At 41.6% G+C, this 17466-nt stretch overlaps 1 protein-coding gene across 3 annotated transcripts in view; it reads right to left on the bottom strand.

The window, feature by feature from the left end:
* GRK3 (G protein-coupled receptor kinase 3) overlaps positions 1–17466 on the bottom strand; it is a 163205-nt gene that overhangs the window by 106870 nt on the left and 38869 nt on the right. For all 3 annotated transcript variants that reach the window (XR_004030982.1, XR_004030983.1, XM_030815999.1), the window contains exon 2: positions 16423–16499. Coding sequence is in view for 1 of the 3 variants with exons in the window: in XM_030815999.1 (XP_030671859.1) it covers positions 16423–16499 (77 nt within the window). In the remaining 2 variants the exon portion in view is untranslated. The remainder of the gene's footprint in view (positions 1–16422; positions 16500–17466) is intronic.

Here is a 17466-nt window from a genome sequence, read left to right as displayed (position 1 = left end):
TGTTAACCCCTTTATTAAGCCCCCTCTTACTTATATGTCTTGTATTGATATTTGGACTCTGTTTACTCAATACTACAACTCAAATTGTTTCTTCTTGCCTAGAAGCAATCAAACTCCAAACGGTGCTGTCAACTGAACCACACAAGGACACGCCATTCTTCTGAGGACCCTTAGATGGACTCCAGGAGGAGCCCTAGCTGCTGTTCCCCATTCAACACCCCTTTTCTGCAGGAAGTAGCCAGAAAGAGTTGTCGCCCAAAACCCCCTAACAGCAGTTAGGGGGGCGTCTCCACTGGGGGGAATGTTGTAGGAGTTATTAAGAAATTATTTTAGGCAGACAGGGAGGAAAAGTTTTGGGAAGTTTTCATTTTTTAAAGCCTCTCGGGAAAAGTTTCTTGTAAAGCCCCTGCTCTTAGAGCCAGGCTGGCAACTTTTGATATGCAAATGCAGGCAATTAGAAACTAGGTCCACCCAACATGACAATCCCCGCAGCCTTCTTGCCCTTGCCCCACATGTTCCTGGCAACCTGACGGCCCCCACATATCCCCATGTGTGTAGAACATCATGGTGTCCTGTATTTGCATATTAAAAGACTAGGGTGGGAGGGCCAACTTTTTCCACGGGCTACGTGAAAGACAGGCCTGGTCAAACCAATCCCCTGAGCCATATGCAAAACAGACACCGCCTCCTCCAGCCTCTCTATATATACACCTGGCTGGTTTCTGCCCCATTTGCGGTTCCCTCTCTTGGCTTTGGAGCCCCCCTCCCTCTGTCTCCGTCCAAGGGAGCTTCTTCCTTCTCTCTTCCTTCTTGCCTATTATACTCTCCACTCCTTAAAACCATACACACACACACACACACACACACACACACACACACACACAAAGACAAAAGAAAGGAAGAGTAAAGGAAGGAATATGGGGAGCAGGAGAGAGTAAAGGAAGAGAGAAGGGGGAGAGGGAACCACTTTTTGTGGGAAATGAATCATAATGCTTTCTCCTGGCAACAAGTAGCTACCTCAGTAAGAAACCAACCACTTCCTGGATGTTCCAGCATGATTTAACCTGCTGCTGCCCCTTAAGACATTTCAAAAACTTAGTTTGGTCTGGCTCAGTGGCTCATAATCCCAGCATTTTGAGAGGCTAGGGTAGGAGGATCACTTGAAGCCAGGAGTTCGAAACCAGCCTGGGCAACAGCCAGATCCTATCTCCACAAAAAAAAAAAAAAAAAAAAAAAATTGCCAGGTACGATCGTGTGCACCTGTAGTCCTAGCTACCCTGGAGGCTGAGATGGGAAGATTGCATGAGTAAAGGAGTTCGAGGCAGCAGTGAGCTATGATCACACCACTAAGCTCCAACTTGGGCAAGAGAGCAAGACCCTTTCTCAAAAACAAACAAACAAAAAAAACCTCCTTACTCAGCTTAGTATAGTGGCCAAAAGCTTTAGCTTGGAATGTGGCAGACTCCAGCTCAGTCCGTCACTATGTGCAAGACACCAGGCAAATCCCTTCACCTCTGAGGCTCGGCTCCTTGCCTGTAAAAGGGGGCCAAGAATGACCCACACAGGGTCATTCTGAAGACTAAATGAGATCACATATGTAGAGCACTGAGCACCAAGGGACTCAATAACTGTTATCGTCACCCCAAACTGTACGGACACAGCCTTTTCTAAAGCTTCTTAGACTTACCTGTCTGTTATGGGTAACTTGGAAGCCAACCATCATGTTTGTGTGGCACCATTAAGTTATAACAAAGACACTGTATGTCTAAGATTTTACAGGGAGTCTCAGTTTCAAATATTTATCAAATTTTCCCACCAAGAGCCAAACATTTTATTTCAAAAATGAAATTATACTTCAAGGGCATAACACAATAATGACCAGACTTAACCTCTCACCATGAACAACCAGGAAGCTGGACAGAAAAGTTCTATGAAATAACTGTTTTCAGACATGGAAAGGGCTGCGGTCTTTCAGAGAAGGAAAATAAACCAGGAGGATCCCAGGATGGACTGGCTCTTCGCCTGGAGGTACCTTAGTATAGTAGTCAACAGCACTGAATGGCAGCACTAGGAGGGGGACCCAAGCAGACCTTGGTGGTCTTGCTGAGGTGAGGACATCAAGAGTTCAGGGATGCTGAGGTTCCTGGAACACCAAAAACAAATACTGAAATGAAGAGGTACAGCTAATAAGCCAGTGTGGCAATAACCTAACATACCAAAGTATATTCAATTCGAAAGACAACAGGAAAAGGAGAAAAAAGAACAAACAGAAAACAGTTAGAAGGATGGGAGACTTCAGTCCAACTGTTTTGATAACTAATTGTAAATGATCTAAACATTCTAATGAAATAACAGGGATTTGATCTGGGTTTAAAAAGCAGTCTCAAGCAGATTCTGCCTGTAACAAACACACTTTAAATAGAAACACTTTGAAATCGAAGAATGGAGAAGAGATGTACCATGCAAACACTAACATCAGAACGCTGGAGTGACTAAATCAATATTAGACAAAGTAGACACCAGAGCAATATATTGCCAGGATAAAAGACATTTCACTGTGATATAAATAAGTCAATTCCTCAAAAAGACATCGCAAATATAATGTGTGTGCACCTATCAGACAGGATCCAGCAATTCCTCTTCCAGGTATTTACCAAAGAGAAATGATAGTGTATGTTCACAAGGCTTGTGCAGAAATGCCTGTGGCGGCTTTATTCATACTTGCCCCACACTGGAAACAATTCCAGTGTCCATAGACAAGTGAACTGTGTTAAATGCATATAAAATAATAATATTCAGCAAAAAAAAGAAACGAAATCCCGACTGGAAATATTGGCTCATGCCTGTAATCCCAGCACTTTGGGAGGCCGAGGCAGGTGCATCACCTGAGGTCGGGAGTTCAAGACCAGCCTGGCCAACATGGCGAAACCTCGTCTCTACTAAAAATACAAAAATTAGCTAGGCGTGGTGGCAAGTGCCCGTAGTCCCAGCTACTCGGGAGGCTGAGGTACAAGAATCGCTTGAACCCAGGAGGTGGAGGTTGCATGGAGCCGAGATCAAGCCATTGCACTCCGGCCTGGGCAACAAAGCGAGACTCCATCTCAAAAAAAAAAAACGAAAAACAATCCTGATAACAGGAGCCACAATATGGAAGAATCTCAAGAATATTACGCTGAGCCACATAAACCAGACACAAAAGAGCATGTACTGTTTGAATCCATTTATATGAAGTTCTAGAAAAGGTGAATGTAATCTATTGTGACTAAAAGCAGATCAGTGGCTGCCCAGGGCTGGGGTGAGTTGAACCCAAAGGGCAAGACTATACTTTCTGAAGTTATGGAAATGCATATTATGGAAATGCATATTTACATCAATTAAATTGTTTTAAAAAGTAAGAATACAAGTACAGAGCACATTTATTAGTAAACAAGAAGAAAATTACATTAGATTCTTGTATTTGGTACCTCATGAATAGGAAATCGGGTATATTCTGAAAATAAACTAAAAGGCAACAATGAAAGAAAGGGCCAAAATCACTATTCCCAGCGAGCTATTCCATTTCAAGTTCTTTCCTGTCACCAATTTGGAACTCAACTGCCGGCTGAAAAGCAGAAGCCAAAAACAACTAATTTCAATCTTCTTAAATAGCCATAAATTTTAAGATAAGGAAATGAATTCCTAAAGAGCAAATTCCAAAGGCTGACAATGATTTAAACTAAAAAAATATATATTTCTTTGGAGAGTAAGTGCATCGTATAAGGTAAGAATATGTGCTTCTTTAAAAAGTTGTCCTAGTTTCTCTTTTTGTGTTCCAATGTTATAAACACACTATCTGGGGGCCTAGAAGGACTCTCTCTGTCCCAGCTGGGATTTCACTCCCGACTCACAGACGTAAGAATCTTCTCTGTTCGTCTAGCAAAAAGCTATCAGCATCAGGACAAAGCTCTTAGCTTAATGCTGACCTCAAAGCAGCAGCTAGAATGCAAAGGAGGTGTGACAATACTCCAGCAAATGGCCCACTGTGCAAATCAAGTTACTTTAATTCCAAGAGGCATAAACACCATCATTGCCCTACAGTCTCAACCTCTTATCAGAGCCTCTCCTTTATCTTTAGACCTGAGGACACAGTGTCCCCAGCAAACCACTTCTCCCCACAACCCTTTTCTGTACTGCAACATAATTTCTTACAAATTCTATTGGCTCTATCTTCAAAATTGGGAATTCCATGGCTTCTGTCTACTTCCACGGCAACCCCAATGGTCCAAAGGCCAGCATCGTCTCTCACAGCCTCTAGCTTTCTAAGAGGTCTCTGAAATGTTTTGGATGTGTGTCCGTGCCCAAATCTCATGTTGAATTATAATCCCCAGTGTTGAAGAAGGGGCCTGGTGGAAGGTGACTGGGTCATGGGGGCGGATTTCCTCCTTGCTGTTCTAGTAAGAGTGAGTTCCCACAAGATCTGATGGTTTAAAAGTGTAGGACCTGCCTTTCGCGTGCTCTCTCTCTCCTGCCGCCACGTGAAGAAGGTGCTTGCGTCCCCTTTGCCTTCTGCCATACTGTAAGTTTCCTGAGGCCTCCCAGTCATGCTTCCTGTTAGGCCTGTGGAAGTGTGAGCCAATTAAACCTCTTTTCTTCATAAGTTACTCAGTCTCAAGCAGTTCTTTACAGCAGTGTGAGACAGGACTAACACAGCCTCCCTGGCCCATGCCCAACAGCCAGACTGATCCAGGAGCACTTGAGTCAGATTATGCCATCCCAACTCTCAAACTTCCCTATGTCCCACCTCACTCTGGGTAAGAGCAGAAACCCTCACAAGGGCCTCACGGGCCTGGCCACTCTCCACCCCCACCCCCACTGTACTCCCTGCCCTGCAGCCCCCTGGCCTCCTTGCTGTGTCTCAACCGTGAGGCTCCAGCCTTAGGGGCTTTGCCCTGCTGAACACTTCACCTGGGTACTCTTGCCCCAGATAAATCCACAGGGGCTCAGTACCTCCTCTCCCAGAGGACTTTGCTCAATTGTCCTTTATGAAGGGCACCTTCTAAAAACACCCCATTTAAAGCCACCATGTGCACCAGCACTCCCTGCCTCTCTTCGCAGCTCTTCTACCCTCCCTGAGATTTACCCCCTTGTGGACAGTATGTATTTGTGGATCTTTCTCCCCCAAGAAGGAGGAGTGGATTCCTAAGGGTGTGGATTTCTGCTTTTGTTCACTAAGGGATTCCCCAGTGCTTAGGAGAAATGTATGGCACATAGTTAAATTTATTAAACGAACAACCGAATGTTTAGCAACAAGTTTCAAACAAAGCTTAACCATCACCTCCATAGCACATCTCTGTATTTCCTGGTTTTAACTTTGACTAGAAGTAGAAATACTAAAATAAATCAAAGACAAGGTGTAAAACCATCAGAAAAGCTATCTCCAAAAAATGCTAAAACCAGAAGATATTATGACAATGCAGCACCACCTTGAATTTCAAAACCAATTGAGGGCTCTTAAAATCCTAAAACAGCCCCATCGTCCCCCACTGTCAATTCAAAAAGTTTACAGAGAACTTTTCCAGTAGAGGTGCTGTTTCATAGGTCCTTGGCATTCTCTAGCAACATAGATTAAGATCCCACATTTGCTAATATTGCTAGAGCACACAACTTTTTTTTCCTAAACTATGTTGACCCTGGCAGAGAGAGAGCTACAAAGCGGAGTTTAGCTGCAGAGGCTGGCTGATCAGCAATGCCTACCTCTTGGCTAAGAGAGTAGCTTCTCCACATTTGCCCTAGGATTTAAATGTGTGCCTCAGGAAAATGACTAGTAGGCTCTTCTGGGAATCTCAGGGGCTCCCTGGCGATAGTAAACACACTTAACAACTGTTCAGTACTGGAATGTCAGAGGTCTGTGCGCTTCCACACATACTTTGCTACCCATCTTTTTCAGGGTGAGCTGGTTAGGGATGGGAGCCTTCTGTCTTAGTCTTCTCCATGTGCCTTTTTGTTTAATGAGATATTCCCAGTCAAGGACTCAAACATATTTGATTGAATGTCCCCTTCAGCAAAGCACATAAAGTAGACCAGCTACAGAGAGATCTTTGTGCACAGCTGCCAGATCCTGGATTTTAGTATCACTATATAGGAAATAAAAATTATACAGTTGATATGTCATTTTTTTAAAGAACTTCATATGCATGCTAATTTCCACACTAAGTTTTGCTGGTTATAGGCAGAAAAAGCACATGACTTCCAACTCTGGCTCTGCCACTTGGGAGTTATGCAAACTTGATCATATTATTTTACCAGCAAATAAAATACTCACTGAAGTGTCTAGTACACAGGTAGCATCACTGTTTTAAACTAATAGTAAATCCAATTATGGACTAATAGTATTCCAATCACACAATCAGAAGAACTCTGAGAAAGTTAAGCAGTAAAAATTTAACAGATAATAGATGGCCAAGCACAGTGGCTCACACCTATAATCCCAGTACTTTGGGAGGCTGAGGTGGGTGGATCTCTTGAGCCCAGGAGTCCAAGATCAGCCTGGGCAACATGGCAAATCCTTATCTCTACAAAAAATACAAAAATTAGCCAGGCATGTTGGCACATGCCTGTGCCTGTAGTCCTAGCTACTCGGGAGGCTGAGGCAGGAGGACTGCTTGAGCCCAGGAGGTTGAGGCTGCAGTGAGCTGAGAGTGTACCACTGCATTCCACCCTGGGCCACAGAACGAGACCCATCTCAAAAAATAAATAAATAACATTAAAAAAAAGATAATACATTTGCTAGCCAGCAAATCAGCGCTCCTATAGTTTCTAGTGATTGGTAGATGTTAAAGGATTGTGCTTTTCCAGTAAAATGTAGCTTTTCTGAATTTTTTTTTTGGGTGGGGCAATGATAATTATGGCTGGTCTTTGAACTTGAATGATAATTTTAAGAAGGAAAACCAGCCCTACTACGCTGGGTTTAAAAAAAAAAAGACAACCAAATTTTCCCATAGAACTGGTTTAGCCTTTTTCTCCTCTTTTTATCCTTTTTAACCCAAAACGCTCAGATGTCCCAAATGTTCAGAGCTGCAGAGGCTGCACTGCGGGGGCATGTGGCGGCTCCCAGCCCGGGCAGACTGCAGCACCAGGAGCTGATGCCCAGACTTGTTTAGTCCAACACAGATAATGAAGTCAGCTGAAAAGACTGACTTGCCAGTAGGTTTGTAAGTAACAGCTTTTCCTCTACCCTAGTGTCTTTCCTCTCTGGGCAACATTTTTATTAGGAAACCCAAGTTGAAACTGTGCAGAGGTTGTGACCCTAAGTCACCCAGGCTCCCCTTACTGCTTGCACCCTGTCACTGCACTGGCTCTTCAACAGAAAATCCAATTAGCTGTGCTTAGTCCACTGTTGGTCTCTGCTGTTTGAAAGTTTACATGCCTCTTTAACTCTTTCCCTCACGAAAAGTCTCCTCAAAGGCATGGATAATGGATGCAGAATTGAATACGGCCCCAGGTTTTTCTTCTCTGAGGCTGTGGTTGCTCTGGTTAGAGAACTCTTACAGATAAGGCAGGGTGGGAACTGACTGTGTCACTGTCAATCAGGGGATCTGTCAGGGGAGGCCCTTCACTGTGACAGAAACAAACACTTCCAAACAAAGGTAGGAACACAGAGGAAAACAAAGTTGAAGTTGGTTCCCAGGATAACAGTTCCCTCTCTACAACCTTATGGAAGACGGCTCTATGTGCTATAATTTAACCTCAACTTTTGAATCCAAAGCTGCTGACTTATACATGTTTTCAGCTTTTAACCATCTATGTGTTATATTGTAGATATTAAACATGTCAAGCAATAATTTTACAAACGATGAAATCAATTGGCAAGTTTATTCTTTGAAACTGACAAAAAAGTGATCCTAAAATGTTTTAGTTTATGTTTTTTAGTATTTTGGGGTTTTTTTTATAATTACCAAATTTTTAAAATAAGCATCTATGGTATATCTACATCCATCTTTATTATGATACAGACTGCTCAGAATTTTCTTTTTAAAAAAAAGGAATTTTAGAGGTAGTAGTTTCTGTTTTTATCAATGTATTCTTTTTATAATGAAACATACACCTTTGCTTTCAAAGCCCACAGCAAGTACATTTCTTATGCCTTGGCCCTAAATGTCAAATATAATTTATGTATTCTTTCTAGGTAAATGTTCTTTGAAATCATGCTAAATATGTTTGAGACCAACTTAAAAAACATTTAAGAAATTAAAGTGAAAAGTAAAAACTGAAAGGAAATAAAAGACACCAGACTGGAAACAAAGAAGTAAAACTCTTTTTATTTAGTTAGGATTCTATACATAAAAAATCCTAAGGAATACACACACACACACACACACACACACACAGACACACCTTACTAGAACTGATAAACTAATTCAGGAAGATCACTGGATACAAGATCACTACAAACAAACTCATTCTATTTCCATGTACTGGCAATGAATAACCAAAATTAAAATACATAAAACAATTCCATTCACAATAGCATCAAAAAGATTAAAATACTTGGGAATAAATTTAATGAGAAACACAAAATCGGATATCCACATGCAAAAAAGATACATTTAGACCTTGCCATACACCATAGACAAAAATTTACTCAAAATCGACCACAGACCAAAATACAAGAGCTAAAACAATAAAACTACTAGAAGAAAAAGAGAAGAAAACCTTTGCAAATTTGTTAGGCAAAAACCTCTTAAATATGACACTAAAGGGCGGGCTCGGTGGCTCACGCCTGTAATCCTAGCACTTTGGGAGGCCGACGCGGTTGGATTGCCTGAGCTCAAGAGTTCGTGACCAGCCTGGGCCATGTGGTGAAACCTCGTCTCCACTAAAATATAAAAAATTAGCTGGGTGTGGTGGCGTGTGCCTGTAATCGCAGCTACTCTGGAGGCTGAGACAGGAGAATCACTTGAACCTGGGAGGCGGAGGTTTCAGTGAGCCCAGATTGCGCCACTGCACTCCAGCCTGAGTGACAGAGTGAGACTCCATCTCAAAAAGAAAAAAAAAAAAAAGACACTAAAGTTGAGTCATAAAAGAAAAAAATGTATAAATTGGACTTCAAAACTAAAACCTGTGCTTCAAAAGTCACCATTAGGAAAATGAAAGAGACTGGATTCCAGCCACCAACCAGAAGAAAACATTTGTAAATCATACATAAACAACAAATAACATAAAGACAATCCAAATTTCAGGATGGGCAAAAGATTTAAATAGACATTTTACTAAAGAAGATATATAAATAACTAATTAGCAAAACCATGTTTAATATCATTAACTATTGGAGAAACACAAATCAAGACCACAACAAGATACCACTTCCTATCCATTCAGATGGATACAAAAAAGACAGATAACAACAAGTATTGATGAGGATATAGTAAACCTGGAATGCTCATAAATTGATGGTGGGAATGTAAAACAGTACAGCCACTTTGAAAAGCAATTTGGTAATTTCTTAAGAAGTTAAACACAAATTTGCCATACAACCCAGCAATTCCACTCCTAGGTAAAGACCCAACAGAAATGAAAACATATGCCCATAAAATACTTGTACACAAATGTTTATGGTAGCATTGCTCCATAAACAAGCAAAAAGTGGCAATAACTGCTCTAGAAACAGGCAAAAAGTGGAAATAATCCAAATGCCCATCAACTGCTGAATGAAGAGAGGGCACTCTGTAGGCTGGGCACTGTGGTTCACACCTGTAATCCCAGCACTTTGGGAGGCCGAGGTGAGTAGATCGCTAGAGGTCAGGAGTTCGAGACCAGCCTGGGCAACATAGTGAGACCTCGTCTCTACTAAAAATACAAAAATTAGCTGGGTGTGGTGGCATGCACCTGTAATCCCAGCTACTCAGGAGGCTGAGGTATGAGAATCATTTGAACCCAGGAGGCGGAGTTTGCAGTGAGCAGAGATGGAGCTACTGCACTCCAGCTTGGGTAGCAGAGCAAGGCTCTATCTCAAAAAAAAAAAAAAAAAAAAAAAGGGTGCTCTGTCCATAATATGAAATGCTATTTAGCAACAAAAAGGAATGAAGTACAGATACACACAACGACATGGATTAACTTCAGAAACCTTATGCTAAGTTAAAGAAGCCAGATGCAAGAGACTACAGACTTTATACCGTATAATTCCATTTTTATGAAATGTCTTGAAAAGGCAGATAGAGACAGACAGATGAGTGTTTGTCTGGGGCTGAGGATGGGAGCAGAGTAATGACAAACGGGCAGGAGGGATCTTTTGGAGGCATGGAAATGTTTTTAAATTGTACTGTGGTGACAGGTGCACAGCTGTAGAAATTTACCAAAATCATCACATAATACATTTACAATGGGTGAATGGCATATAGTAGTTTTGCATTTTGAGAGTTGTTTTTTGAGATGCTGCCCAAGATGGAGAGCAGTGGTGCGATTACAACTCACTAAGGCCTCGAAATCCAAGGCTTAAGAAACCCTCGACCTCAGGCTCTTGAGTGGCTGGGACTACAGGTATGCAGCACCACATCCAGCTAATTTTATTTTTAAATTTCTATAGAGATAGGGTCTCACTGTGTTGCCCAGGCTGGTCTCAAATGTCTGGCCTCAAGTGATCCTCCTGCCTCAGACTTCCAAAGTGTTGGGATTACAGGTGTGAGCCACCACACCCAGACAAGTCATTTTTTAAAAAGTAAAAATTGCAGGGCTGGGCGAGGTGGCTCACGCCTGTAATCCCAGCACTTTGGGAGGCCAAGGTGGGTGGATTCACAAGGTCAAGAGTTTGAGACTAGCCTGGCCAACATGGTGAAACCCTGTGTCTCCTTAAAAAAAATACAAAAATTAGCCAGGCATGGTGGCGTGTGCCTGTAATCCCAGCTACTCAGGAGGCTGAGGCAGGAGAGCTGATTGAGCTTGGAAGGCGGAGATTGCAGTGAGCCAAAATCGCGCCACTGCACTCCAGCCTGGGTGACAGAGCAAGACTCTGTCTCAAAAAAAAAAAAAAAAAAAAGTAAAAATTGCGAAGTTTTTGTGTCTATATCTCAGACACCAAATTATTTCACGGAAATTGAAAAAGATTACTATTCAAACTGGGGATGGAGCTCTGAAGTCAGTATTATAAAATGAAATGCCTTTAATGGCAGTATGTGATATAATATTATATTAATCACCATGTTCTTTATACATGAGAATGACATTTACATACTTCATGTATTAAGTATTGATTTGGGGGCTGGGCACATTGGCTCAAGCCTGTAATCACAGCACTGTGGGAGGTCCAGGTGGGCAGATCACAAGGTCAGGAGCTCAAGACCAGCCTGGCCAACATGGCAAAACCCCATCTCTACTAAAAATCCAAAAATTGGCTGGGCATGGTGGCACATGACTGTAATCCCAGCTACTTGGGAGGCTGAGGCAAGAGCACCACTTGAACCTGGGAGGCGGAGGTTGCAGTGAGCCAAGAGCGTACCACTGCACTCCAGCCTGGGCAACAGAGCAAGACTGTCTTTAAAAAAAAAAAAAAAAAAAGGATCTATTTTGGAGTCTCCTTATAATTTCAAACATGCTCCTCTAACAGGAGTGAACATGCAGACAGAGAAGCTAAGTAGCTTGTCCACAGACAGATGGACTTCATCAAATGCCATGTGCCTCACTTCATATGATGAAATTACAATTTCAATGTATCTTAAAGAAGAAAAATAGTCACAAAATAATCTTAACTATAACTGATACAATGATTTTCCTGTCTATTCAATAACCAGTAGCCCCTTAAAACCAAACATACTGTGTCAATATCTAAATATGTAAGTTTTACTGACAGCAAGTTAGGGATCAACTTAATATTTCTTAAGATAAAATTTCTATATAAGGATAAGGATAAAAGTAACTGGCACGTAACCCCTTTATTCTGAATAGTGGCAATTAAAAACAACGAATGGCAATTTCGCCTGCTGTATTAGTTTTCTCATGTGCCACAAGTCACCAGAAACTTAGTGACTTGAAAACAACACCCACGTATCATCTCACAGTTCTGTACGTCAGAAGTGTGGGTGGGTTCCACTGGGCTCTCTGCTTAGGGTCTCACCAGGACAAATTCAAGGTGTCGGTCAGCCCGGGTTCTTATTTACAGGCTCCAAGTAGCAATCTGCCTCCAAACCCATTCCAGTTATGGATGGAATTCTGTGCTTTGTGGTTGTAGGATGGAGGTGGCTGTTTCCTCGCTGCTGCCAGCCAGGGCCACTCTCAGCTCCTAGTGAGCACCCACACGCCCTCCATCTGCAGAGCCAGCAACAGTGTGTGGAATATTTCTTGAGCTTCATTTCTGACTTCCTCCTTGCTGCCAGTCTGAGGAAACTCTCTGCTTTTAAAGAGCACATGTGAGTAGATTAAGCCCACTCGGACACTCATCTTCATTCCACCTGCAGAATCTCTTTTAGCCATGTTACACATGGGGGCAACACCACGAGGCGAGGGTCATGGGGCTGCACCATGACCACCTGCCTTTCTAATTAAACTATAGTTAAAGGCAACTAAATATCCTCCCACTGAGGAATAAAAGTAATCAATGCAGAAGGAATCGTGTATTTAGAAAACTCACCATTTTGTAACTCCCTAATAAACTCCATTCTTTGTTTTTAATTGCCACTATTCAGAAGAAAGGGGTTAAGTGCAGCTACTTTTATCCTCATCCTTATATAGAAATTATATGTCTTAATGAACATTAGTTAAGTTGATCCCGAATAAAATAACTGAGTTAGACAATGATTGTCAATGAGAAACTGACGCCGACCACATCTGAGCCCACTTTAGAGACCTGACTACAGAGACCCTAAATGGCATGTGCCTCCTGCTACGACGTACACAGCACCACCTGTAAAGCGCTCCTACCAAAAAACAGCTGAAGCTAAACCTCATTAAGCTGTTAGAGCAAACTCTCGGTTTACAGGAAATGTAGGAAACAGAAGTACAATTTAAATGATACCATTAAAGGCCGGACATGGTGGCTCACGCTTGTAATCCTAGCACTTTGGGAGGCCGAGGCGGGCAGATCACTTGAGGCCAGGAGTTCAGGACCAGCCTGGCCAACATAGTGAAACCCTGTCTCTACTGAAGAAAAAAAAAATTAGCTGGGTGTGGTGGTGCACACCTGTAATCCCAACCACTCAGGAGGCTGAGGCACAAGAACTGCTTGAACCTGGGAGACGGAAGTTGCAGTGAGCAGAGATTGTGCCACTGCACTCCAGCCTGAGTGACAGAGCAAGACTCTGTCCCAAAAAAATAACTAAAAATTTTAAAAAATTTTTAAATGATACCATTAAGAAGCAGACAGAAGAGCCCAGAACATGGAACATTCTACAACACATGGGACCCAGTTTCTTCGGTAAGTTAATTACCTGTGCATGTGCTGGCGGGGGCAATGCGGGGGAACTGGTCTAGATTACAAGAAATATTATCACCAATTACAAGAACAGTATTTGAATCCTGATTCAAATCAAGAGTTTAAAAAAAAAACAAAAAACATTTTTAAGTTAATCAGAGAAATTTGACAATAAATTCGGTATTAGAGTACACTAAGAAACATGATAAATTTCATGTTTGGGATAAAGGTACTGCGTTTGTATAAGAAAGCATGCATACACTTTAGAGATGCATATAGGACAAAATGCTGTGACTGCTTTGTTAATTACTTCAGCAACCACAAGAAAAGGCAGGATGGGAAAACAAAGTATAGCAAAATGGTGAAATATATCAAATCTAGGTGATGTAACTATATATATACACACACACACACACACACACACACATATACATACATACGGGGTTAATTATTCTAGTCTACTTTTCTGTATGTTGAAAATTTTTAACATAAACAATTTGCTTCTATTCACTGAGCATCTGCTGAGAGCCAATTGTCGTGTTAAGGGATTCAGGTACACCACCAGCTAAACCCTCTCGACAGCCTCATGGACCAGAACTATTATTATCCCTACTTTTATAGATAAAAAGTAACGAAATAACAACCACTTCAGGGTGTAGCCAAACAATCTGCCAGTTCAGCAATGCCTCAGAGGCCAAGTAAATTAAAGACTTCTATGGTTTCCATTTTGAAAACCATTTTTACCAATTGCCCACAGCATACATTGGAGGGCAGTTCCCAAGCCCTATGGTGATCCTGTGTGTCGGGGACCTTGGGAGCTAAGGAAAGAGGGAAAAGGAGCAGATGGGTAGGCAGATAGAGGGTGAAACAGAACAAGAGGACCAGGAAAACAATGAGGGGAGAGGGAAGGAAAGATGGAGAAGGGAAAGAGTAAGGCAGGAACGCATGGAGTCAGTGACGGAAGGCGCAAACGGAACCTGGAAAAGGAAGATCTGGAGTGTCAGACACATTTACTCCCACCATGGCCCACCTTCCACTCTCCCCCAATCCCTGAGACCAGGCAGAAAGTGGGACTACTACAGAGAAAAACGGGGAGCAGGCCAACAACACTGGACAGCTCTGTCAAAACATTAATTACAGATGGTGGTGTGTGCTCTCCCTAAGCCTCCGATCAGCCGCTGTTCTTTCCTGTGACCATGACCTTCCCAAGCTCAAACTCAGCTTCTCCTGACCAGATCCAAGGTCACAAATTGAAGGGAAGAGAAGAAGAAATTATTTATTTAAACAGTGTTTAACAGCTTCAGAGAAAATGCACAGCCCATCAGCGCCCAGTGAGGCTGCTCTCAGGGAACGATCCGTGCAGCTGAAATACTCGGCCACACTAACCACTGCAAGCTCAGGTCAGAGTCTCCTGGTGCCAGGGTCAGGTAAGGTTTTAATCCAAGCAATGGGAAATATATGTGTGGGGGACTGTATGTATGTTTGGGGGGACTGCAGACAGGAAAGGAGCTACAGAAGGGAGAGAGAAGAACAGAAAACACAAAAGAAGAATCCTGGATGCATTTCAGACGCTGGAATGAGAGCTGAAGGGAAAGCAGACTGAAGTTCTGATCCATGCTACCACCAGAACGAACCCTGAAGGCCTTATGCTGAAGAAGGCCAGTGCAAAAGGCCACACAGTGTGTGATTCCCTTCATGTGGCGTGTCCAACACAAGCAAATCCATAGAGGCAGAAACTCGATTCGTGGTTGCCAGGAGCTGAGGGAGGGTAGAAGGCAGAAGGACTGCTAATGGGTACAAGTTCTTTTGGGGGTGATAAAAACATTCTAAAATTAGGCAGTGCAGATGGCTGCATGACGGTGAATACACAAGAAGTCACTCAACTGTTTACTTTCAACGTGTGGATTGTATGCTATGTGAAACATACCTCAATAAATCCACAAAAAATAAACAAATTTTTAACTAGCAAATAAAAAGATAATTCCTTTTTCCCTCCACTCCCAGATACAGAGTTTCTCTCTCGTTATCATATATTATTTTGTTTTTTAGTACAAAATCAGAAGCAAAGGAGAACATTTCTGTAGCTTACAGTAACCACACACCATGAAAATAACGAGAAGCTGTGAGAACTAACAAAATGAAAGCCAAACTCTTTTAACTTATCTGTTCCCCAACCAACTCCTGAGGAGCAGGATGAAATATCTCTATATGGCAAAGACCAATCGCTTTCCACACACAGTGCTCAGGCACAGACAGAGCACACGTCATCTGCTTCTCCAAACCACTCCGTCCACCTTTTCCTCACTGTACTTCATGCGTGATCAAAGAAGCTGTATCTACCAAAGACCCTCTTCACAGACAGGCTAATTTTTGTAAATCACATAAAGTGGTTTACAAAAATCCAAAGATTTCTGCACCAGCTTCTACTGGTAATTATTTTATTATTTACCGGTTAATATTTTATTATCAGAGTAAAGAAGAAGGAGAACTGGGAATCAGAACAAGTCACTCCACCTCCCTGTGTCTACATCTCCTCATCAGCAAACAAAAGGGCAAGCCCAGAATTATCTCGAAGAATACGCAGTCTTAAAGGGATCCATCAGTCTGTGTCTATTAATCATGGAAACAGAGCACAAATTAAGTTCTAGGGAACTTTAATTTCTTGGAATTTTCATAAAGTAATTTCCTCCAGCCATAAAATAATTTTAAAACTATTACACACAGCTCCCCAGCAAACCACCTCAGTAACAACATGAGGCAGGCAAGGCGCAAAGAAAAGAAAGGAATATCCTATTTTCTTACATTCAGCAACGCTGATTTCATGTAAAAATCCTAGAATTACCCCTTTCCCAAGAGCTTAATCATAGAATATGTTACTAGGAATATAAGTCATCTTTAAATACCTTATTACATGAAATTTCCTTTATTCCCAGCTGCAGCTATAGAGGCTATAAAGCACTGGGGGGTGCATTCATATATTACTATAGTATCGCCCAATTTCATCACTAAAATTACCATATGCCAAATGAACAAGCAGGACTTACCAATTTTCTGATTGAATATCTTGTCAAAGGTTATTTCATTTCTCTCTGCAAGATACTTCTGCATCACACTCCGGATACTGGAAGGGAAGAGTGACACATTTTTAACAATACAGCCTACATTGTGAGTAACCATCCCCAGGATGAAAGAGACACGGATGTCTTGACTCAAAGATACCAGCTTTACGAGAGACCCTTCTTACCACGACTGCATGAAATGCAGACCAGCCTAAAAGCTGGAAACTTCACGGCCTTAGCCACCATCCCCTCCTGCAACACAGGGCCAACCTTACATGTAGAAACTCAACTGCAGAAAATAACTTCAGGGCTTCAAAAACCCACCCTCAATATATCTGCTCTCCAAAATATTCACAAATGTGTGTGCACACACAAACACATGCACACAGCACACACCCTACATGCACACACACACATGCCTGTGCCCCCCTACCACAAATTCTGCTAATCAATAAATGAGCTTCTTTCTAAAACAAAAGCAAAAGTTCCCTAGATATAAATATTTTTAAAATCATATTTCTATACTCCAACAATAAAGCACAAAACGTAATTAAAAGATTTAGCTTGCAATAAAATAAAAAACATCAAATACTTTGAAATTATTCTTTCAAAATATGTGCAAGAACTTTATGGGAAAAATTACAAATTGTATTGGGAGACATTAAGGAGGATCTAAATAAATAAGAAGATATACCACAGTGATAAACAGAGAAATTTAATACTGTAAAAGTTCAAAGTCTACCCAAATTTATCTATGACATCAATATAATCCCGATTAACATTCCAGTAGGGTTTTTCATAGAACATAGAAATAAATAAGCTCTTTCTAAAATGTATACAAAAAATACAGGATCAATAATAGCCAAAACACTTCTGAAGAAAGAATAAAGATACTGGGGCTTATTATAAAGTTAAAATAATAAAGACAGGATAAACAAACTAATCAAGGAAATGGAAGAGAGTGCAGAAACTGAGCCATACATGCATTCAGCGTTGACATATAATAGAAGTAGCAAGTCAGAAAAATGG

Source organism: Nomascus leucogenys, chromosome 7b (assembly GCF_006542625.1).
Source record: "Nomascus leucogenys isolate Asia chromosome 7b, Asia_NLE_v1, whole genome shotgun sequence".
Classification (NCBI taxonomy): domain Eukaryota; kingdom Metazoa; phylum Chordata; class Mammalia; order Primates; family Hylobatidae; genus Nomascus; species Nomascus leucogenys.
This window is presented reverse-complemented; position numbering and strand designations above follow the sequence as displayed.